This window comes from Zootermopsis nevadensis, unplaced genomic scaffold (genome assembly GCF_977971745.1).
Source record: "Zootermopsis nevadensis isolate Lab colony 2312 unplaced genomic scaffold, Znev_1.0 Znev_ptg000023l, whole genome shotgun sequence".
In the NCBI taxonomy this organism is placed as follows: domain Eukaryota; kingdom Metazoa; phylum Arthropoda; class Insecta; order Blattodea; family Termopsidae; genus Zootermopsis; species Zootermopsis nevadensis.
Genome location: NW_028259155.1, coordinates 3219076 through 3242941, shown reverse-complemented (window position 1 = coordinate 3242941; position 23866 = coordinate 3219076). Strand labels below are relative to the sequence as shown.

Here is a 23866-nt window from a genome sequence, read left to right as displayed (position 1 = left end):
TGGAGGGAGGCATGGAAAGATGGAGAAAATAGGGAAGGGTAAAATTAGAATTTTTATGGACACAAATGAAAAGAGTCCACTTTAATCAGGTGATTAAGACAAACTTCTACATAGAATAAATTCTGTTATAAGAGTTTCGAAATAGTGGATAAGGGGGCCAAGTACAGTGATCGAACAATTCACAATGTTGCCGACTGCGGTATCGAGGGCAGACATACTAAACATCTTAGTTCCTTCATTGATGCTGTCTAGAATTGTCATACGTACAATCTCGGAGATTTAAGACATCCGTGGTCCACACATTATCTGTGGATGTTGAAAATGTGTCATGTTGGTAGGTGATTCGGGTGCGTGTAATTTTGTATATTGTTTTGCGGTAATTTTGCTTGTTTGTGTCTGTCCGTGGCATTGATTTAAATTTGTGGTTTACGTTTATTAACAGTAAAATAATGGCGTAATCATTCATTTCATATGGTATAAAAAGTAAAAAAATACAGTATGTAACGTAATTTGTTCACGTTTAATGAGAACTAACCTCAAAGTTTGCCATGTTGAAAGGTAACTATGTTAAAGGGGCGTTTTAAACGTTCGGGCTGTTATCTTTTTTATTATTATTTACAATTTGACCTCTGTTGAGAAATTTAATGTATTTGTTTTCAGTTGTTCCCAAAGGATTTTGCCTTGTTTTAGGGTGTCCCACAACTGATGTGTAAAATGCTTTTATTCTGGTTTCAGATTCATTTATAATTTCCGACGCCTGTATTGCATGCAACAAGTATGGCAGAAGGGGGTGGGGAAATTCTTGAGGGCTTCCTCTGTCCAATTTGTAAAGTTGATCTTGGTACTGCTGTCCAACTTCATGCACATTTCCAAGAACACACAGAAGACCAGGATGTACTTAAATCACTTAAAGGTACAATGTTTACAACTTAACAGTAGCTTTAACACAGTTACAGCTGTTACTTTTAGATAATTCTGAGTCATGGAGAGGAATCTGCGAGACTGATATTATCACATAAAAGAAATATTATTATGATTAGTAAATCAAGAAAGATCAGATGAATGGAGCAGATGGTGTACATGGGGAAGATGAGGATTGTTTACTAAAATTTATTTGGAAGCCCTGAAGAAAGGAAATCACTTGGAAGATGTAGGCACAAGTGGAAGGTAATATTAAAATGAACCTTTAGGAAATAAGGTTGGAGAATGTGGATTGGATTCAGTTGGTTTAGGGTGGGGACCTGAGGCAGGGCTTATGAATATGGTAATGAGAATTTTGGTTGCATAAAAGGTGAAGAATTTGTTACCATCTGTGGATTACATTCTTCATTATCTTATTCTGTTAAATTTTCTTTGTAGATCTGTTGGGTAAAGCAAAGAAAAAGATTTTGAAGTTAGATGAAGAAATTTTCTCTACTGAATGTGAGGAACAGGCCAGAGCTTCATCTGCTAGTCACCTTATGTCATCTTACAATCCTATGAATTTTGAACCTCAAGAAATTGGTAAGAATGATAGTAGCAGAGTATTGCCTGTCAGATGGCAGATGAAATAACGAAAATAAACCAAAATGAAGACAAGGACAAAGAGTGCCAGTATTTTATAGCTAGTCGTACTGGCAAAATCCCGCTTCCATCAAGTTTATAATTCTTAATTTTTCGTGTTTGAATATGCAGTTAGAGCAGTTCTGATAAACGTGAAGAGTATTTCATTCATCAGAATGTTAATTCTTCCCAGTTTGCAACAGAACAAAGTTAAATAAGTCATAAATCTGTTACTGGTCCAGTTTAAAGCCACTCTAAGTGAACTGTTTCGCATAAGAAGATTCAAATGTGTTTTGCCTTGTATCAGGATAGGGTCCAGTATTGGGCTGTTATGAATATAGTAATGAATATTTTGGTTCTTGTGAGGTTTGACATTTTCACTGGCTTGAAAACCTCAGGGCTTCAGCCATGAAGATGGAGGCAGTATTTTTCTCCGGAATATTGGCATCTACCGGTGAGTGTACGTGTCAAAATGTGGAACAAAATTATCATCCTCATTGCCATGTAAACCTCAAATCTCACATAGTGGAACTCTGTGGACAGGAAATGCTTCAGCCCTGAAAATAGAGACAGTATGGCCCCAAAACATAGAAGAAGAGCATCATCAGGATATTTCTTGACTGGGTCGTTTACTAGTAGCTTCTCAAGAGGGTCTCTTATCCATGTCTTTGGTTACTGTATTTATAGCAAAAAGAAAGCAATCATAATAGATTTCCTGTTTGTAGGAGCAACTCGAAATTATACTTCATCATTCCGAGCTCTTAGGAACAGTCGTATGGAGCGCTATGCTGCAGAGACCAACAAACTTTTGATAAGACTTGATAAGCTACTTGTGGATTTACCAACAGATCCTGTTAAAAGAAAAGGTATGTAACAAGCTTTCATTTGTTTTATGCAAATTTATTTAAGTGGCTTGCATGAAAATAAAGAGAACCTTGTCCATTATCCTCATAGGAAAGAAGTTTCTAACATTTTGTTTCTGCTTTTGGCAGCCTACGAGCAAGCAGTTGTGCCCTGGATTGATGACAGAGATGTTAAACTGTGTCCAACATGTGCCAAACACTTTCACGTTGCTCGTCGGAAACATCACTGTCGGCTTTGTGGCGCAATCATGTGCCATGACTGTACGCAGTTCCTTCCGCTATCACTCGCCAGTATGTTTTTGTTTTTTCCATTGATATGTTAAAATACAAAATTATTTTAAGGAATTTACTTCTTAACAATTTGCAGCTTGTTTTGACCTATTAAGTAAGACATTCAGATACTCAGATTTGTCTCTAAATATAGGGCCCACTTTATTTTATTATTAAATGTGTTTTTAAACAATTGTGGACGTTTATCATAAAAGTCTTGGTTCAATTTGAATTTTTATGTCGGTAACTGTATTTACAGTTTTTTATTTGCGTGGGTTGTTATTTCATTTACTGTGGAGATATGATTAAGACATGGAAAGTTACATTCTCAGTGTCGTTACAAAATGGCTCAGTAAAGTGACTTACCACAAACTGAATGTCAGGTAATTTTTCTCTTTGCCGCTGTGCTCCGAATCTGTCTGAGTCTTGTGTCCGTAAGATACTGTAGACTTTCTATCCTGGAGATTTTCTGAGTTTTGAGAATGCATGGTGCTTCTTGTATACTTGACGGCATAGGAATAATTTTATCTTTAAACATTTGAAGCTGAAGCTCGTCTGAATAATATGTAAGAATTCAGTCCGTACCATAAAAAAACACTTTGACATTACAAAAATCAAGTGGTTGATGCTATTTAAGGAAATAATCACTGTTCACAGTCAGAATCGTAAGAAACTCAAAAATAAAAAATTGAAGAATTACTGATTGTCGAAGCAGGAATGTCTGCTACCATTGCATGCCATTTATTTCATGTCATCACTTTGAAGTGGTTCTTACAACAAAAATATTTGTTCTGATGACTGGGTCTTGTGCAGTGCGTGGTAAAATAAATAACATCATTTTCTCACTACTGGATCTTAGAGTTTCTGAAATAAAATGTTCCCTCTCGTTGAATAAAAACTTGCTTTGTAGATATTGTAATGAAAGTAATAAATTGAGTATTTAAATTTAGTTATTTAGTTTCCATTTATAACTCTGAATGTATTGTATTTATATGATCACAGTAAGGCAAATTTTGGGGACCAGTGGTTGGAAGCCATTCCCAGGATATGAGTGAATGAATTTATGTGACATTTTTGGAAATATTATTTTCCCCATGTGGTTTGTTGATAAAAGAGTGTCTATTTTTATAACATTCTTTCCAGTATTGTTACTCTGTTGTAGAGAAAATGACAAACCCTGCATTTGGACATCAGGAGAGCGGAAGTACTAGAATATCCATCGCTGCAAGCTTTTCACCTGGTGCTGTCAGTTTACCCACTCCCAATTTGGGACTTTTACGTAGAAGTAACTCGAGTACGAGCCTGAACTCAGTGTTGTCACTAGTTGATACAATTACAGGAGAACAACACTTCAGACTGTGTATTCATTGCAAGCAGGTACTGATGCCGTGTTGATTACCGAAACAATTTAGCAAGTGTCTTACTTTCTGAATATTCAAGTAATTGGAACATGCGTAATAAAACTTATAGTTTACATTTTTTTTTCACTATTAGCACGTACTTTCAGTTCATAAATTTGTAGTAACGTACGATAAGGCCCCATTAGTTCTATATACTTGAAAGACTGTGATGGCAGCACAGTAAGGTAAAAAATAAAAACATTTTCTTTCTTGTTTTTGATGAAGGGGAAGAAAATCTGTAGGCTCGTAATCTTACTGTAGACTTCTTTTACTTGAAAGTGTGTATAAGCAAGCATGAAGGCATGAAAGGAAGAAACGTAATATTTTCATGAGAGATGGTGTTGTTTTGCGTCATGTTCATATTACGACCATTACGTATATATTTTTTGCATTTTAATATTGAAGCAGGGAAAGTAATTTGTTTTATTTGTTACTTTGGCAGCTTCTGGACACCCACGAAAAACTGAAGGAGAGTCGGACATTGAAACCAATAATTAGCCAGTTCTATGAGAGGTTAAGGTCCTATCAGATGGAGGCAGATCAATTGGCTGTTATGTACAACAATATGTGCCAGTCTCTCAAGTATGTGTACTTGTTAAATCTTCCGAAGTGAGCCGTAATAGCTTAGTCATTATAGTGACTGGCTAAGGTTGGATGATTCGTGTTCAAGTCCCTTTAGGATAAGGATTTTTCTCTCATCTGTACATCCAAACCAGCTCCTGCGTCATCTGTTCTCTCGATTGTTTACGTTCGAGTAAAGCATTTGGACCACGAAGCTGACAGCTCACCTTAAGTGTTCTGCCATTACATCCATTCCCCCATTGTACACCATGGGGTATTTTTTCTGTTACTTTGGTCTGAGTGAGCATATATTAAATTTAAAGTTTATTATGTTTTTGTTATGTTTTGTTGTATGGTTAAAGATAAATATTTTAACATTACCAAATTAAAATATGTTTTAGACACAGGTTGCAGAATCCAGTGAAGTTTGTCATGTCATGTTTAATCTGGATTTATGTGACAGCTGCTTTTGAACAAGCACTCATACAATATAAACTGTATTTCCATACAGTTGGGTCGGTCGGTGATTTGTGTTACGTGCTGAAATCACTTTTCCATGCCTTGTGAATAAAAGTAATTTTGTTTTCTTTAATTTGAATCCAACATTTACGTTTGTGTGGGTTAAAAAATATATATGCATCTCCCACAGATGTTATTTCATAATAAGGCTAAATCTCGTGGTCTTGTGACCAAATACAGAAAAAAAATCTCTGAATTGTCACTGTGGAAGGGAAGCATTTGTGCCCCATAAAGTTTTTCAACCAATTTTGTTATATTTTGTACCATTTATTTAAAATTTGGCAGTAAGCATTGAATCCTTACTGCATTGTTATTCATTGTCCTTTATTGAACATCTTCACAAGTGATAACTAACTAACTAACTAGATGGCTTACCGAACCCGAAGGTTCATCACCGAATTAACCAAAGCCCTCCACCGGACCCTGTCCTGGGCCAACGAAATCCAGTCTCCTTCAACTCCTATCTCCCACAGATCCCGCCTCAGATTATCCTCCCATCTATGTCTAGGTCTTCCCAGTGGTCTTTTCCCCTCAGGCTTCCCAACCAATACCCGGTGCACACCTCTTGTCCCATCCATGCGCGCTACATGCCCCGCCAATCTCATTCTTTTTGACTTGATCACCCTGACAATATTGGGGGATAGATGTTTTAAATGTTGATGATTTTGCATGCTAATATGAATTCTTTTATCACCATTGTTAATCATGAAACACCAACTATTTTCAACATACTTGTAATTATGAACCTTTGCAGCTGTGGTGAATCAACTTACAACCTTATGAACGCTCAAGTAGTACGTGTAAAACTGCTTAAACTTGCAGAAAGCATCGACTCATTGAGGTGAGTCACTTCCCAAGATCAATGTTTATATTTTAAATTTTATTCTGCGATCAATCTTTAGGTCTTTGCTAACAAAAATTTTATACACATTTCTTCTCCTGGGTTACATATCCCTTCTGATTGATTTAGACTAACAGTATATAAATGTGAACTTTATGTAATTTCCTCAATTGTTTGTTGTTACATCTTTTCTACATTTGAATAGTGTTCCGAGTTCTTCGGTTTTCTATTGTTGCAAATATTTTTGTATTGTAATGGTTTCCATGCAGTCTTCTGTAGAAATTATTCTTGTGATATTTATTTATTTAAATGTGGGTTTAATGACACTCGCAGTATCTCAAACTATGCTAGGTATATCTGAAAGATTTATGTAAACTGTGGGGGAGTGTTCTACATGGCAGAACAATATATATAACGTTCATATACACATGTGTCTGCAAACACTTCCTTTTTAATTTGCAGCCTGGCAAATTATTCGTGTAGCGACCATTTTAAGTGATAATCGAAACGTAAGTAGTTAACGATATTGAAAGGAAGTAAAGGCCTTTAGACATGTTCCTAATGCCATTGTTAGTATTATTGATTTCAGTTCTGTTAAAACAGCGAAACTGTCGCACTAATGTTTTATGTTGTCTTTCTGAAATGATTTTTCAAATGGGACAGATTTCACATTTCTGTTTACATAATACTGATTACATGAAATATTCTTGACTAGTTTAAAATATATGTGGCTTTCGGGCACATTATTTCTGACGTTAAATGTTCCTTTTTTGTCCTGTCCAGTTTGTACATATAATTATTTATTATATATTGGTAGCAACAAGATAGCCATCCTAGGGACTAAGGATGTTGAGAACCCACCCCGCGGGAAAAGTCTTCAGTTGCAACATATGATTAGGACTGCAGCCACAAGCTACCTCAGGGAACAATTGGTAGCACTTCCAACATTACCAACTGAGGCTCAGTTAAAAGCTCTCCAGAATCAAAGAAGGTGAAGTCCACTTTATTAAAATTGTCATTTATAGGAATTTGTAAAGACCAGAATTTTGTAACTCTGCCTTTGACATAAATATAATTCTGACTTAATTTCTAATATTGTAGTAAATTAAAATTTTCACTGAATCATTTTCAGTTTCTTTCTTGCACATATGCAAGATTTGAAAATATCTTCCACCCATATGGTAAACAAGTGAATTGCTTATTTTTACTTGTAAAACTGATATTTGAATATTGAAAGTCCCTATCATAACCCCTTACAGATTAAATTGAACTTGACCACTAACAAGAAACTCCACATCCAACAAATCTGTTCTTAAACAATCTCGTGTAATCATCAGGTGTAACGAAATAAAGTACTATAAAAACAGTTGAATGAACCTATCTTTATCATCTGTTAACAGACAAGAGGTTTCTGCACGTATTCAGCAAGAGAAACAGTTGGCAGCCCTAGAAGCACATCAGGCAGAGATGCAACGGAAGAGAGATTCTCCCCAACGCAAAGATATTCATCGTAGCTCCTCGCCTGGTCAGCATAAGTCCGCAGATCAGGTAATTCCACTTCACAAGAGGAATCGGTCGATATGGTGTTCCACGCAAAAACACGTCCATTCAAAACTTACAAACTAAATTTAAAGATTCTGGATTATAGTTAACGATATTATTTGTTTTTGCAGGTTATGTCTGATACAGGCTGGGGCCCAGAAGCTGCCCAGATGTTTGATTCGGAGGATCCGATGATCCAGCAGATGAATATTATTCGCAACTACATAAAGCAAGCGAGGTAAGAAGGAACCATAATATTTCAGGTATCTCGGTAGACAGAGGTATGTACGTGTTGAAACTGATGATGCTGAATTTCAGAGCAGCTCATAAATATGATGAAGTCGCAACATTAGAGCAGAACCTTAAAGAGTTGAAGGAAGAGTACTGGAGACAGCAGCAAGTATGTGACGAGCCTTAAGTGACAAGCATCATGTGAGTAAATATTTTTCGCACTCATTTGTCCACGTACAAAGTCACTGACCACCATTTCAGAGGAGCATATGACCTCCATTATCGGGATGATGAAACATTTGTCAATATCGACCAAACTACTCAGTGCAATATCCAGAGCCATCTTTAAATGTTCCATTTTGATGCCTTTTGTACATTCTTATCTGCCAGCCAGATATTTAACTTCAGGACATAAACCAGTGGTCCCCGACCTTTCTGTGCCTACGGGCACATTTGAGAGTTTATGAGATCGTGGCGGGCACCAACAAATTAACAAAGCCAAATTTTCTTTCTCTGGACAAATAAGATATGGACACCACATAATACGCAAAACAACACGACGTTTAATGATACAAGAAACCATGCAATCAAAAATATGTAGTTTTATAAGTACAATTATTATTACTAAAGTTAGTGTGATGTTTGGCACTGCATTTCATCGGCCAGTTTTTCAAATTTGGGAGTGTAGGATGATGCTGCTCGCAAACAGTCGTCGAGATGGGCATTAGTAAGTCGAGATCTGTGCTTTGATTTTATAATGCTCATGGTTGAACGGCCTTCATTATTCAGTATAACCTCTTTCAATAACAACGTGGGCACCCAAAAAAAGCCTTGGCATAAACAAATGAAGCAAATTATGTAAGTGATTAAAGGGCAAATTCAAGGACTGTTTTACATTCAATAACATTGTATTCTTCTTTCTTTTGACGTAGGAAACACACACAGAGAGACAGTGTTTTGGCCTACAGTTATAATTTGGACACTGAAGTATACCATTGTTAATGGTCATATTGAAAAAGATTAGTCATGAAGACATGAAATTTATTTAAGGATGAATGAAGGTTTGTTAAATGATATTTGTATTGTCTGCATTTATTATATGGAGTGATTTATTTGTTTTTATATTGCAAATATATATTATTTATTATATATGAAGTGACATATTTAAAATATGAAATGTCACTAATAATTTTATTGCATATTTTGTGCATTTTTTCCATGTCTGTAACATTTCTTATTAATGTACTTGAAATTTGCACGTTGATTTAGCAGCATGGCAAAGAGAATAATTAAACTGCATAAGAAAGACAGTTGTCTTAATTTTTGAGAATACACCTACCCATTACAGTACAAGATACATCTAATGGCTTTTGTTGTGATTTGTGTTGGTACAAAGTGTAAAAAACAACCCTGAAAGTTATTTACGTAGTTGGATATTTGGATGAACATCTTCATCTTTTGAGCGTGAAATAAATTTTGGGAGGTTCACGTAATAGCTTGTTTCACATTTGTCTGACTTTGAGAAAAACACTTGAGTTTAAATTGCATCCTTACAGAGTGCCTATTAAAATTATTGGTTGTGTGTACATAACATGAGAACAGGTTGATGGATTTTTTTTATTTTAGGGAGTTATACAGGCTGTTTCCATTTTGGTTCTGATCAGAATCTAATAAAGGTGGTGTTATACTAAAATCTAAACCGAAGTACTAACATAACGTTATATAAATTCAAGTACTGAACTAAAACTCAAATGATTAACCAGTATAACCCAAATGATAAACTTTAACCCGTACTAAACTGCAGAACTACCGTACTGAAAAGTAATTGCCCACGTCTTTCTAAAGTTCTTCTATAAATATGATACATTACATCCGAATACGTAGATTATAAATTAACAAACTTTGATCTACAAAAACAGCTTTAGAGTATGTAGGATTGTATCAGTTTTCTCGCCAAAGAGCATATTGAGTGCAAGCGTCTAGTTTTGCACTGCGTAAAATACAAGGATATAGTTTTGTCCAACTGGGAAATGTAAAAGAATGTGGAATGTTTTCTACGCGAATTTAATGTAGTAGTAGCAAAAGAATTGCTGTATGCTGAACGTTACATAGCTGAAATTGTTATTTGTAAAGTGTCCTTATACTGTTTATAACATAATTCATGGTCCCTTTCAAAGAATAATTCCCTCGTATTGAGTTATGTTGGTATCAGCCGTGCGGTCCCATACTTTGTTTCGAAGGAAACCGGATATGACATGTGGTTCGTTAAAGCGTAAGTTGTGAGTGGGAAAAAAGTCTGTGATTTGTGTATTCTGTCGGTGATTTGTGTAATGTGTGGTATTTATTGTAGTTTGAAGTGTAATAAATCGGATGCAAGCTGTGGAAGTTCTCGTGAAGACCCAGTCTTGCACACGTTTATGGAATACTTGAAACACAGAGGTCCAGATGGTTTTTCAGAATATAAAGTTAATATTGGTAGTAAATGGACTGCCAACTTTGCTGGCTGTGTCCTTTGGATGCAAGGGTCTGAACTAACCTTGCAGCCTTCAGTAGACGATAAATACAATACCCTATTGTGGAACGGGGACGTCTTCAGCGGTTTAATGGTAAGAAAACGAATGTGTGTAGAAAATGTAATGTATCATGTAGTGACTGTAGCCATACAGACAGGAATATAATGATTACACGTTTGAAAGTTGTAGATGCCATTTCTTGCTCTCATACTTAGTTTTACTTCGTAACAATTAAAACTTATAGAAGAAAGATGCACATGTTATGAACAATAACATGTTTTGCACACAGTGCTTCACACATGGGTCATTCTGTCTTAAATCTATAATGCTGTCACCCACATCATCCCAATTTTTATTTTTTTAAGTAGATACACATGACATAAAAGTTTTCCTAAAGTTTTAACATCTTATTGTGACTAAACCACTAGACCCCTAGATGTTTAATGAAACTAGGCAATTGTTAGCACACATTAGGCCATTTTTATCACAGATATGTAAATATCGCCATTTAAAAGTAAAAAACCAAAATTTTGTGTCCAACTGTAGCTTTTATCAGGGAATATGTTGGTTTAAAGTTTATATATGTATATACAATAGTTCTGAGTTATGACTTTTGTACAGGCAGAAGATGGCTGTCTTCTGGGTTGTTGCTCTGTGTAGTCTGGAATTATAGAATTTGTTCAGGACTGTAACTATACAGGGCCATCTGCCATAGGAGGTCACTAGGTGAACCATTGGGAGTTATGACTTCTCTCTATTTATTTGATGGCTTGAAAATTTCCGATTTGTTCTCCTGAATGAGTCATACCTTAGAGACCATGATGTCTGATGGATTGTGCCAGGCAGTTTTTCACACATGCCTTCCTGTGTTTCCGTATAAAGACATGTTAACCACAAAATGTTTCTGTAAGAACCAAGTGGGCACCTTCCTTCTTACTCTGCACCCCAGGCAATGCATCCAGCAATGTTTTTATGAGAGGTTTTTGAAAATTAATTCAGCTGGTGCATTTTGAGTTATACAGCTAAATCTGTACCAACATTAATTTAAATAAGGCATTTTTTTACCTGAGTCTAATTTTGTCATTCTCACAAGCTACTTGATTAAATTAAGATTGTTATGATGATACAATTTTGGTTTCCTATCACAAGTTCTACATTAAGTTCCTCATGCTTTTATTTTTGTTTATGCTTAAGGTAAACCAGGAAACCTCATCAGACACAAAGAAGATAAGTCAGACTTTTACCAAAATAAATGGAATTGAAATTCTAGCAATTCTATCAAGCATTCAAGGGCCATATGCTTTTATTTATCTGGATGTACAGAATCATCATTTGTACTTTGGTCGAGATAGACTTGGAAGACACAGTTTGCTATGGAGCAGTGACTGTGAAGGAGGACTTGTGCTGACATCTGTAGGAAAACGAAATGTCTTGAATTTCAAGGAGGTACCAGCCATTGGCATCTTTAGGATTAATATGAATTCTGGTGAGTTCATCTGTTATTTTACTCTATATAGCTAGATATTATAGTTTTGAACTCATTACTGTAAATTACATAATTATTAGTTGTTATAACTGTGTACCTTTAGTTTTATTTCCTGAATGAAGAAACACCTGAAATAGTGTACCCAAGGTAACTAGAAATAAAAGTCACCTTCCTCTTCTCATGGAAAATGAGCCTTAAAAGTCCATTTCGTAGGACTTCTTAAATTCTTCCAATCACCTGTTGATAATTTATGAATTATACCAAAGTACTGTTGTAAAGTTTCCAGTGAAGTACTAGGTATAATTTTAGTTTGGAAATTGTGCTAATATTACAAAGGGAAATATAATACAACTAATCGTAATAACATGGTTTATTATTATTGCTGTTGTTATTATTATTACAGATCTAGAGAAAATTACTCTTTACCCATGGTCAGACATAGCTGCAGAAATGCTTCAGAATATTGACCAAGACTCCGTGTTAAAAGTTGAAGTTTCATCAGAAACCATACAGTCACCAATAACAGCATTAGGAAGACGCAGTAAAGAGGAACTGTTTGATTCAGAACATCTGCTGAATCAGTATAATACTAAAGTTCTTACAGGTGTTCATGAGATTAGAGATTTTATTGAAAAATTACAGTCAAGTTCCGATATTAAGAATTCTGTTAAAAAATTAATCTCTCTTTTGAGAAGTTCTGTACGAGTAAGAGTTCAGACACATCCAGGAATTTGTAAGGAATGTTTAGAATGTGCTAGACACTTGCGCATAGAGACTCATATGAGTAAGAATTTTTGTAAATGCTCAGGTTTAGAATATCAGCAACACTTTCTCCAGTGCTCTACAAAAAGTGCCTTGTATGGAGCGCAGCTGTCAGGAACTTCACGCACAAAAAGTGAAGACAGTAGTATTGGTTCGTGTTCAGAAAATACATTAATTGTGTGCCATAATTGTAGTACAAGTTTAGAACATGCGGATGTAAAAGAATGTCCCCATTCAACATCTGCAAGATCTTGTGAAGAAATGTGGACCGGTGGAAATCCTAAATTGTGTAATCATTCAAAAATTGGCATTTTATTCTCTGGTGGTTTGGATTCAACAATATTAGCAGGACTTGCTGATGAATTTGTTCCCCTTGGTGAACCAATAGACTTATTAAATGTTGCATTTGAAAGGGAAAGAAAGAATGGGAAGCCAAATAGAAAGCAAGCAAGAGAGAAAAATCACTTGGACTCGACAGAAAGAAAAAAGAGTTCATATTTAGTTCCAGATCGAATTACGGGCAAGAGAGCGTTGGATGACTTGAAAAGACTGTATCCGAACAGGCAGTGGAATTTTGTGCAGGTAAATAACATTTTTAAAAATCTTATTACGCAATTATCTTCGCATGTAGCGACTTTACGTTCAGTCATTGCACTGCTCAAAGCTTCTGAGTATTTCAGTATTAATAAAGAAGATAAAGTGATTTGTTGTAATATGATGTGATGTTACAGGAAAAAACATAGTCACATGTTCATGTGTAGACATTTAAATGCAAAAATAGTACAGTATGATATGTATCTTGAAATCCTCTTATCGTTGTAAACTGTATCATAAAGTATTTTACTGTCTGTAAGATTTCACTGCAGTATGTATAAAATTTCAGGCTTCTTTTGGTCTCTAGTAGAGGGAATGGTTTCTGATGTTCGGCTTTTGCAGTAGAAGTGTTAATAATTGATGAGAGATCATAAAACTTTTAAATCTGTTTTATGAGAAAAATTTCCTTAATCTGTCTCTGTTATGTTTACAGGGGTATCAGATTATGATTCCTTGCTTGCTGAATACATTGAAATAATTTACATATTGCACTTTTTTCCAGATAGATGTAACTCAAGAAGAATTAATCAGAGAACGTGACAGAATCATTTCAGATTTGATATATCCGCTAAACACAGTACTCGATGAAAGTCTGGGTTGTGCTCTCTGGTTTGCAAGTCGTGGTAAAGGCTGCCTCGTGCAACAAAACGGTGCAGAAACGCATTACAGCTCACCTGCAAGGGTAAATATCAAATGCCATTTCTGTAATATAGAGAAATGTGTATACAATAGATGACATTGTAACAAAATCATTGCTTTACAAATTTTTTTTGTTCCCCATTAAACTTTTTAGATTCATATAGTAGTTTATTATTATATAATTCAATTTTAAAAAAATTTTAGTATACTAAAATGAAAGTAAGATCTGTTAATTCGTATTGTCTTGCGACTGTACGGTACACAGTTTCGTAGTGATCATTTTGATATTTTGTCTCGTAAATCACGTAGTATACAGGAGTTCTGTAACAACATTGGTCTTATAGTCAGTCTTTGTCAGCAAACAATATTTGGTGGTGTATTTAATGATGCTTTTTCAAATGCCTGGGTTATTAACATATAGCAGGATGATTGTATGTGTGGTGAATCAGAAAGGATTTGAAAGTAAACAGTTATTACTCATCGCTTAGAAGACGGAGGCAGCAAGGACCTTTGAAACATCGCGTAAACTTCTACCGGACTACACATTACAGCAACCCAGTTATTACTCTAAATTACCTTTATGAAAATCCTCATAACAGACGTACTTTAACCATGAATGTGTTACGGCGCTGTCAGTAATAGATGGCTTTTGTTATTAATTCCATTAGTTAATAGACATGTTAGAAGTTAATTAAATTAGATGAGTGCTACTACCATGTAATGATTTTTTTTCTTCCTGCTCATTAAGGAAAATTTTCATGTGAGTGGTATAATGCTACACATTTGTAATGTTACTCGAAAGGTACTTCTTCTCGGGATGGGAGCTGATGAATTGTTTGGAGGGTATAAAAGACACAGGACAGCTCTTAACCTCAAAGGGTGGCATGGCTTAAGGAATGAGCTTCAGCTGGATCTTGATAGGATATCAACAAGGAATCTAGGACGAGATGATCGAATTGTCTCCGACCATGGTTGCCAGGGTAGGCTGCCTTACCTGGATGAATCTGTGGTTTCCTATGTCAGTTCCTTGCAGCCATGGCAAAGGTATTTCACTTCTGAAGTTGTTTCCTATTCATAAGTTAATACTTTCGTTAATGTGATCAGAATACATTGACTCCATGGCATGAAAACAAGGATAGAAGGAAGTTGATGCTTCTGTGCTTTTTTCTATATTGCATCGTATTTATTCATGTGTGTAATCATTTCTCTTTGCGTTTGACGCAACAGTATTTCAAGGATTGTGACAGATAATAACGTGAGGAGCCGGGGTAGCTCAGTCAATATACTGACTGGCTACGGACTGGATGACCGGAGTTCGATCCCCAACAGGGGCAGATGAATTTTCCTCTGGCTTCTGAGTCCAGTCTGGCTCTGGGGCTCACCCAGCCTCCTATCCAATGGGTACCAGGGTCCTTTCCCAGGTGAAGAGAAATTGAGTTTGAGTATCTGACGCATGTGGGTACACATTTTATCAACAGATACTAGTATATTAAATTTTATTTTTGCTTGTTTCAGATGCTGTCCAAAGCCAGAATTTCCACCAGGTGTCGGAGATAAACTGCTTCTGAGATTAGTTGCGTGGCAGCTCGGTCTTCACTATGCTGCAGGGCTACCGAAACGAGCATTCCAGTTTGGGTCCCGAATTGCCAACAGTAAAGAGAGAGCTAATGATGTGTCCAGTCGATTATAGTATGTAATCAGACAGAAATATTGTGACATTTTAAAAAATATACTTGGCTTTTCATTTTGAAGTATGTAAATGCCAATTTAATGCTGCCATGAGGTTACTTGAGGAATTTTAAGTTCCTACATCTTAAAGGTTAAAAGTAAACAAATCTGGAGGAATAATATACTAAAAGATTCATTTCCTTTAAGTTTAAGGAATGGAAGTGACAAGGAATCAGATTTTGCACTTTCGGAATAGATCATCTAGCTAAAAATTGTCATACATTTTGACTTGAATGGTCAGTTTGAATTTTCCACTCGTCATTTTAAATCTTCTTCAGTCTTGTACTAAGCAGAATAACTGAACAGAATTAATGCTTGAGTTTAAACTTTATTACTTGTGATGCAACTTAACAATGAGTTTACATGTCACTTACTAATAATCTCATTTACAGGCATAAAAGCACCTCGTCATTTTAATCTTTGATCTAGTATTAAGCGATTTATACAGTTCAGTTTATATACAAAATCAAAGTTATGCAGTACATTTTAAAAGCTATTTATTATTTTAATTTCCCTAAAAATCTATTTAAAAATAAACTGCCATTTTGAAGGGGGGAGGTTTTATCTTCTGCAACCCAAGTTTTAAGTAGCTGCATGATTAAAAAAGTGTTCTTTTACAAATGAATGTCGGTAATATGGAATTACATATGTTAATGTTTCATATCAATCAGCCATTTAATTTGGGGGGGGGGGGGGGGGGGGTAATCAGTGGGAAAATATTTTGGTATTCTTTTTAAGAATACTCATCTTACTAAACAAGTTCATGATGGGTGCTTTGATGCTCTTAGATATTTTCACACCACAGCTACACAGCAAATGAACTAAAAGTTTGTGGTCGAGTGCTGAGCACTATTCCTTCATCCTTGGAAAATCCCCGGGGTTAGTTCATGTCTGACAGGCCAGCTATCATGTTTTTGATAACTGCCCTTTATCCCTCCAGGCATGTGTTGGGCTAGTAGCTTAAAATAGGCCACATCCACTTCCTTGCCAAATCATCACTGAATATCATTGTCACATTTTATGCTATTAAACTGCACAGATAAGTAAGACATTGTTAAATTTATATAAACAAATTAATTAAGTTTAGTGTCAGAAAGAAATCCATTCAATGTTCTTTAAAATGAGATATGCTACTTGGATATTTACACAAAAAAATTCCAGTGGTTATGCTGTGTTTGGATGGATTTATTTTTCCACTCAATCAAAATATTTTAAGTACACGTTAACACATTTTGAGCAGTAACATTTTACATATTGTAAAAAATAAAATTAAAACAAATTTCAGTCAATTGTCGTTAAGGGTAACACAGACTATTAGAATTAGCTGAAGCACAAAAAGGCAGGACTATTGAATTGCATATCATATTCACGTTAACTAACATTTGTGTCATTTTGGGTTGCATTATGAGGAAAGAACATTACATTACAGTGGAGTCAGTAAAGTGCATTGCCACAAATTTATATTTAGATGCAAGGGAAGAGGATGTCTCAGTGCAGAACCAGCTCTAATCTACGGCGGTATAGACGAAAAGCGGGGAGACTACTAAGACACTGAAACAATCTAAAATTCCTCATATTGGAACTTAAGACCACCATCACTTTTCACACCAAAATCCACCCCTTCTCTGTAGGAGCCAGCCCCACTAATACAGACCATTCTATTAAGTAACGTTGCTTTATAGTGTGATCATCTGTCATTTCAATTAACAGATGCATTGAAATAACTTTAATATGTTAATTTTAAATCACAGTGCTTTGCAGGTGATGTGAACGTTTGTCCTTGTAAAGTCTTTTGCTTTTTTTCTGATTCTGAAACAGAAAAGATTCATCTTATATCAGAGTAAACATGGTGTTCCACGCTAACTCAAAACATTGAAACAATGTTGAAACATAATACACCTACTTAAAATTAATTCTAGTTTGAGCAGAAACTGTACAAGTATATAAAACATTCCTATGGATAAAACAAAATAAGAGAAAATTTCGTGTGATCTCAGGAACAATGACCCTTCCATCCAGATTACAGATTCTCCAAAGGTTGAAATTATTTTAGGCATGTGAATGGCTCATGTTTCAATCACCTTTTGACCCACTACCTATAACAGTTTAATAGGTCTCTTTTAATGTGCTGACCAATGGTGTATGTACAATTACCAACTAGATGGAGTTGGCTCCGGATCGTGTCCGTTGGCGGGCTTACGTGTTGGACCTGAAGGTTCTGCTACCTGGGAGTTAGTTATGTATAATTACATATTCATTATATATAAATATACTAAAAATAATCAAAATTAAAATGCATCATTAGAAGCATTAAAATGTGGACTTAATACTGATCACGTGTAATCGTTACAATATTCATCTTTGCAGTAGATTTGTTGTAAGACATAATAAAATAATATTCGTGACCTGAATAATAAAAAATAAAATAAGCTAATTAAATAAGTAAATGCATATATCACATGTTTATGACTAAAACAGCAGTGAATAGTTACACTTTCTACACTGCAACTAATCTATATACCCCCTAGCATGTTTCAGTTAAATACGTAAATAATAATAAAAACTAAACTAAACTAATTATATAAGCAAGCAATTTCTTATATCACATGTTTATGACTAAAACATTTTTCAATTTTGGTTAAAACTAACATAGTATTTACATTTTAATGTGTTCAACATTTCAGTCTTCATACTTAAGACTGATTATAGAATATATGAAGTTACACAACAGCATATAAATAGCCATTTTAAATTACTATATTCAAAAGTGTCAGCCATGCATTTCTTGCAGCAAAATGTCAGAAATCACTTTGCAGTCTTTTATATAAGCTGATATAGGGGTACCTTAGAACTAATGACTATTATTACAACAGCGTGTTTACCACATGTAGATGAGCATCTACAGATTACAAATAGCCAAATTATAATTGACTTCTTAATGTTCCATGACATGACTAGGGTTTCCTACATAATACTGTACTATGTTGGAATGACTGATTTTAACATGCAAAGTCTGAATATGTTCAAAAAAGCATTATAATATGCAGTATACAGCATATGTTAACATTTGACAATAAAACAACTACCTGAACCACCATGTAATTGCTAAATCACAGGAATCAAGGCATTTATAAATGAAGATAAACAATGTGTAGCATAAATGTTGTACATATTCTTTTCTGTAATACTTTGCTAAGATTTAGACTTTCAGCCTCATCTAAATATGTATGAATTAGCTCCAAAAAAAGGTTAAATTTGGCTGAAAAGAAATGATTATAAAATCAAAAATTTTCAAGGTCAAAACAATATGTATTGATATTTGAAATCCCTTTACGGGATTCAACTTGAATCAGTTAAAAACATTACTTCATAAACCTGCCCAAACTTAAAAATGGGTTAGTTACTATTACATCACTCAGATTTCACTATTTTGGTAGGTTCTGCCACTGCAAGTTTCAGGGATGTTGAAGGTGTTGCAGATGGGTCGGCTTCACTCTTGGGCTGGTCAGAAGTTTTTACTGAACTGTCACCCACTTCTGAAACAAACAGTAAAACTCCTAACTTATAGCCTAAGCCTCTTCTTAACAAGAAGATTTCTAACAATTATTTATTTTAATCCGTCTTATCACAATATTTAAAATTTCTTATAATTAAGATAATAAAATATCATTGATGTTCCATATCGATTGATCGATTTACATTTTGGAACATCTTTTACACAACATGTTTCAGTTTTTATAAAACCATCATCAGGTGTAAAAGATTTACGAACTTAAAACTCAAATATGATTCCATTTGGTGATGTTTCATGCCATTTGTTTTTCAATTTTGGGCGAGGTGTTGTCTTTTCTTAAATTTTATCAGATGTACATATCGGTCCTAGATGTAAGAAGATTTCTGTCTTCTGGGTTGTTGCGCTGTGTAGATTTCCAACGTTTCACAGGTCATACTGCCTCCGTCATCAGGGCGATGAATGTCAGAGGCAGTATGGCCTCTGAAACGGTGGAAATCTACCAGATTACACGGCGCAACACCCCAGAAAACAAAAATCTTCAGACTCACCGCTGTGAAAACCTCAAATCTTACTCTTCTTAACAAATTGATTTCCATTTAAATAATAAAGCATATTAACAGCATATCTACTTTTGGAAACCTTTTGAACCAATCTCATGAACAAAGATGGCCATCTTCTGGGTTGTTGCACCATGCAGTCTGGTATAAGTTTACTGAGCACCTCTGAAACATTGGTAAACTTCCGTAAGATTACATGGCACAACAACCAAGAAGACAGCTATCTTCATAGTGCCATGGGAAAACCTGAAATTTGAGTCTCATAAAACTTGGTATGAACATAGTGCCATTTGATGGCATCCTACATTCTAACTTTCTACCATCAGTAACATAAACATGCTGAACAAATTTGACCAGATCCTTTCACCAGTTTTCAGTTTAGGAAATGTTAACTTTAACAAATAAATAACTGAGTAAAAACTGTACAACCTGGTTATTATTACAGGGGCTGCAACATACCTGACAGACACGAGTGAAGGAAGCTGCATACTGTATTTATATAAGTTTCTCGATGTACAGAAAAATGTTTGACGTGAGGCGAGTCATCAAACCGAACTGTCGATACATTTACTCCTCTTTCACGCCGACGCTCTGCGAATTTTTCAATATCCTGTAAAAGGGAAATAAGTTGGTCCTGTGGGTGGCAGCAGAGTTATTTTATTCTAAAATACATTCCTGATGCCTTAAATATCGACAGTTCTAGTATTGCAGAAAATTATATGAAGTCAGCAGATCCCAGTGGCTCACAGTTTAAGGCACATGTGATCTTGAAAGCTGTGAACATGGGGGTCAAATGTTTGAATCCAAAAACTGTATGGATGAATCTGTGCATTTTTCATCATTCCTATCATCCAAATAATACAGAGGTTCTGTAAAATTGATCTTACCAAGAAGCTGTTGTCCTTGAACTGAAATCAAGTGTATGTTAAACTATACCCCCATATCATTACATGTTTTAATAATATCAACAGTAGTTACCCCAAAATACCTGGTAGATCAGATTTTTGTGAATTCTGAGAGAGGAGTGTGGGGTTAAGTTTTGATACCCAGTGACGTTCTGTATCACTAAACAAAACTGCTAATGATAAAAAAGGATAATTTAACAACTTTTAACTGAAATTTGTTTGGGGTCCAGTGAAACCCCCACGTCTGCAAGGATACAATATTTGTGAAGCCTACGATTTAGAAATGGCCCAGACTATATTTCTCTACGTACAGTATCCGGTACTTGCGACATTCAGTATTTGCTGCCGAGATGCAATGGTGTACCATGACACTAAACATTTAATACAGACAGATATTCTGTATAATTCAATGCTTTGTTGCTTATTATAATTTGTCTCACCTCATATTTAATCAGTTTGTCTGTAGTTGAGTAGAGAAACAGCTGAGGCCAATTAAAGGGTTCCTCAACTAAATCAATTGGATCCGTCTGCAATGGCTTCCTCTCCTTGAGTGAACGAGCTATAACTTCAAACAACCATACGACAGCAAGGAATGCTGTAATAAGAACAGCAGCTGGAATATTAAAGTATGCGGGACCACCGATGATTACTGTTAGTGCTCGGAACAGAGACATTATCCGCCTCTTGCCTGGGGCACTGTCAAATATCACACCTTTCACCTGTAATATAAGGTTTTCTTTTAGACGTATTAAAATTAGGAGTGGAATCACCAAGACGTTTTCTGACAAAGCATGTCTTGCACCGAGTCCAAAATATAAAAAATAACCCAGTTAAATTCAAACTGGTTATCAAAGGTCTTCAAATTTGTTTACAAATCAGTTCCTATAACAGCTGTTTAAATAATTGGTTCAAATTAGTTTTAGCCTTATCCCCATAACAGGAAATATGTCTTATAAAGCAATAACTTCTGTCCATATATCAATCAATTTCATAAAATCTTATATAAATGTCATGCTTCTGGGATTTCCAGATATTAGACTTGTTACTTCTCTTTTGTTAGGTGGTGTCTCAAGATGGAAGAAGAAAGATGAGGCGTACAAAAAACTACAATATTATTAGCTTCTCAAAATGGACTCTGCTCCATAGAGTTAATTAGTAGTGTATACCTTCAATGGCTTGCTACGCATCTGAATTGCCTGGCTGACATGCTGGTAGAGGAATGCTCCCCCATTAGAGAAGACATGGAAGAATATAGGATGTTCTTCTAAACTCATATCAGTGATAAGCTCCACAAGTCTATGTCCTAGTTGGTGCATACGTCCTCGCCTCCAAAATAAGCAATCAACTGGTGCTGTGTAGCGGACAGTAATACATCTGTTCAACAAGTAATTATTTATTAATTATTTTCTAGTTCAGGTGTTGAATGGGACATCTGTAATATGTAATAAATAAATTAACTCATTTAGAAACTTGTCATGCAAATATGTTACAGATTGTCATAGTAGCAGTAGTAATTTTCTTTTCAGAAATAACTTATTAAGCACAAATTCTATCTCTGATACATTTGTTAGACATAAGTTTTGCACCATCATAAACAGTATATTCATATAAAGGTTCATAATCCAAGTTATCACTGTCATCTGAAAGCTAAACTGAATTTCTTTCATGGCTACCACATTGTTTTACATCTGTAAAATAATGACCATAATAAAATTAGGTTTTTTCAAAGTTCTGTTGCCATACACAATTTTAATTATTTTTATACCAACTGTATAAACTGTTGCTTTATAAATAATGTGCATGTCAAACACAACTGTTTAAAATGTGTATTTACATAAACCCTACATGTTTTTTAATGTTTTGAATTTACATCATCTGGGGAAATTTTATGTTGTTCACAGCCTGAGTTTAAATTATAAGAGCATGTATTTAAATACTCAAAATCGTTTCTAAAGTTTAATAGATGGGTTCAAACTTAATCTTCTTGACCAGAAAGCCAACATGGAAAATGAAAGTCTGTACAAGAAATTACAAGGCTTATGTGTTCAGCTCGAACTCGACTCCTTATGAATGGAAATTAGGCTTATAAAAAAGTTCACATACACATGTGCCTGGAGAGGAATTCGATACGCGATCACATTTTTATGCTGGTCCAAAACCTTGTGCACCTCAGACTACAGATCACTGTGGCAGGCAAATAAATTAATCTTGTACAACAACTAAAGCCTCGTTTTAACTGACTGATCTTTAACAATAAACTTTTTGCCGGCATTCTTATGACAGTGAACCCTTTCAAACAAGCTGCAAAGTTGAATCCCTATGGAAACTCTTGACATCACAAAGCGTTTTACGTAAAATTATCCAATGAAGTATACGTGTGAGATCTGCAAACATTTAAACACGTCAGTAGGACACAGGACAACAACAATTTCCGTACCCTCTTTCTTCGTATATAACACTGTATTTGGAAAGGTATTTGTCTTGACAACCTGCCCATCCTAACAGCATTATCACGGGCAAGTTATCTTCATCATAAACAAACACAAACTCCTCCGTTTCACTGGTAGGTGTGGACTCTTTTAAGGTTGGAGAAGGGAACTTAATATAATACTCCAAATCGTCGTCTGCCATGTTTAGACAGACTCAACGATGCTCTGTTGCCAGCCTGGTGTCAAAACTACTCTAAAATCAATATCTTATAATTCTTAGCAAGGGAAGTGAAAATTTCAAAACATTGTGTTAGTTAGCACACAAAAATTTTGGCTGTACAATAAGTTTATGTAAACTTTAAAATGTAATATCTATGTTAACTTCCTTGTGACGACGATACACGTGGTATTTTGGGCGTGTTCAATAACGCGTCACCGCCTATTCTGTGCAAACTTCCAAGAAAATTACTTTGCGATATTTACCGTTACAGGAAAACCTAGGAAAGTCTTGTATCTTTGTAAAATATGAAAGTTTCATTTCAGTAAATTCGATACTTTTCAACAATGTCCACATGAACCGGGTCACGAACCTGGGCCTTTGGGGGTGGAAAATCCGACGTCTAACCGTCTTTGTTACGGCAAAGCGTTTGGTATTATATGAAGCTACGAAAGAAATTGACGCCGGGAATCAAATGCGCCAGCCCCACCCCTGCAAATCTTCGTCTTAAAATCGATCATAAATTCAGTTTTCATAATAGTTTTCGTAATCGTAATATATCGTATGAGTATCAGTTTACCTTGTTGGAGTTGGTACTTCAAATACTTGATAACGTCTTCTTTCACTTTCCTGATGTTTTAGGACAACTGTTAGTCAATTCTTAAGAATGCGACGTGCTGTTTCTGGAGCAGTGATAATGCGACTGACTTGATATTCTTTGATTTCTTTTGTTGTGAAGCGTTATTTGTTTAC

General features: G+C 35.3%; 3 protein-coding genes across 7 annotated transcripts; 2 read left to right on the top strand and 1 right to left on the bottom strand.

Annotated features, from left to right (window-relative positions):
• The first annotated feature begins 234 nt into the window (after positions 1 to 234).
• Positions 235 to 9079, top strand: Rbsn-5 (Rabenosyn-5). 3 transcript variants are annotated; one of them, XM_022070608.2, is made up of 13 exons: positions 235 to 347; positions 736 to 913; positions 1360 to 1503; positions 2268 to 2408; positions 2535 to 2696; positions 3838 to 4052; positions 4518 to 4657; positions 5910 to 5996; positions 6814 to 6987; positions 7397 to 7544; positions 7670 to 7776; positions 7857 to 7970; positions 8702 to 9079. In XM_022070608.2, exons 2-12 carry the CDS (start codon positions 778 to 780, stop codon positions 7954 to 7956), a joined length of 1554 nt encoding a protein of 517 aa, XP_021926300.2. In that variant the 5' UTR covers positions 235 to 347; positions 736 to 777; the 3' UTR covers positions 7957 to 7970; positions 8702 to 9079. The 3 variants fall into 3 exon arrangements, 2 of the variants coding, with proteins under 2 accessions (XP_021926300.2, XP_021926299.2); XR_002544120.2 differs by lacking the exon at positions 235 to 347 and adding an exon at positions 354 to 558 and having other exon boundaries at positions 7862 to 7970; XM_022070607.2 differs by lacking the exon at positions 235 to 347 and adding an exon at positions 354 to 558.
• Positions 9080 to 10010: 931 nt separating this feature from the next.
• LOC110833017 (asparagine synthetase domain-containing protein 1) lies at positions 10011 to 22195 on the top strand. Of its 2 annotated transcripts, none has more exons than XR_002544119.2 (7): positions 10011 to 10375; positions 11477 to 11768; positions 12172 to 13112; positions 13627 to 13806; positions 14566 to 14807; positions 14991 to 15184; positions 15279 to 15514. XR_002544119.2 is itself a non-coding variant. In XM_022070581.2 (7 exons), coding segments are annotated over exons 1-7 (2106 nt in total). In that variant the 5' UTR covers positions 10012 to 10099; the 3' UTR covers positions 21529 to 22195. The 2 variants fall into 2 exon arrangements, 1 of the variants encoding a protein (XP_021926273.2); XM_022070581.2 differs by lacking the exon at positions 14991 to 15184 and adding an exon at positions 21528 to 22195 and having other exon boundaries at positions 10012 to 10375; positions 15279 to 15452.
• Positions 15800 to 23312, bottom strand: LOC110833018 (transmembrane protein 53). 2 transcript variants are annotated; one of them, XM_087354394.1, is made up of 5 exons: positions 22905 to 23312; positions 21634 to 21841; positions 20908 to 21186; positions 20022 to 20172; positions 15800 to 19024 (listed from the first exon to the last, which is right to left on the bottom strand). In XM_087354394.1, the coding sequence occupies exons 1-5, from the start codon at positions 23096 to 23098 to the stop codon at positions 18903 to 18905; spliced, it is 954 nt and encodes a 317-aa protein (XP_087210520.1). In that variant the 5' UTR covers positions 23099 to 23312; the 3' UTR covers positions 15800 to 18902. The 2 variants fall into 2 exon arrangements, with proteins under 2 accessions (XP_087210520.1, XP_021926274.2); XM_022070582.2 differs by having other exon boundaries at positions 15800 to 19027; positions 22905 to 23309.
• Between the last annotated feature and the right edge of the window lie 554 nt (positions 23313 to 23866).

Coding starts and splice junctions, on each gene's coding strand:
- LOC110833017 (XM_022070581.2), top strand. CDS start 10,100: ATGTGTGGTATTTATTGTAGTTTGAAGTGTAATAAATCGGATGCAAGC. Junction 13,113..13,626: donor GGCAGTGGAATTTTGTGCAG/GTAAATAACATT, acceptor ACTTTTTTCCAG/ATAGATGTAACTCAAGAAGA. Junction 13,807..14,565: donor ATTACAGCTCACCTGCAAGG/GTAAATATCAAA, acceptor GTTACTCGAAAG/GTACTTCTTCTCGGGATGGG.
- LOC110833018 (XM_022070582.2), bottom strand. CDS start 23,098: ATGGCAGACGACGATTTGGAGTATTATATTAAGTTCCCTTCTCCAACC. Junction 21,842..22,904: donor GTTATATACGAAGAAAGAGG/GTACGGAAATTG, acceptor CTTGTTGAACAG/ATGTATTACTGTCCGCTACA. Junction 19,028..20,021: donor CCTTCACTCGTGTCTGTCAG/GTATGTTGCAGC, acceptor TGTTTGTTTCAG/AAGTGGGTGACAGTTCAGTA.
- Rbsn-5 (XM_022070608.2), top strand. CDS start 778: ATGGCAGAAGGGGGTGGGGAAATTCTTGAGGGCTTCCTCTGTCCAATT. Junction 914..1,359: donor TGTACTTAAATCACTTAAAG/GTACAATGTTTA, acceptor TTTTCTTTGTAG/ATCTGTTGGGTAAAGCAAAG. Junction 4,658..5,909: donor AATATGTGCCAGTCTCTCAA/GTATGTGTACTT, acceptor GAACCTTTGCAG/CTGTGGTGAATCAACTTACA.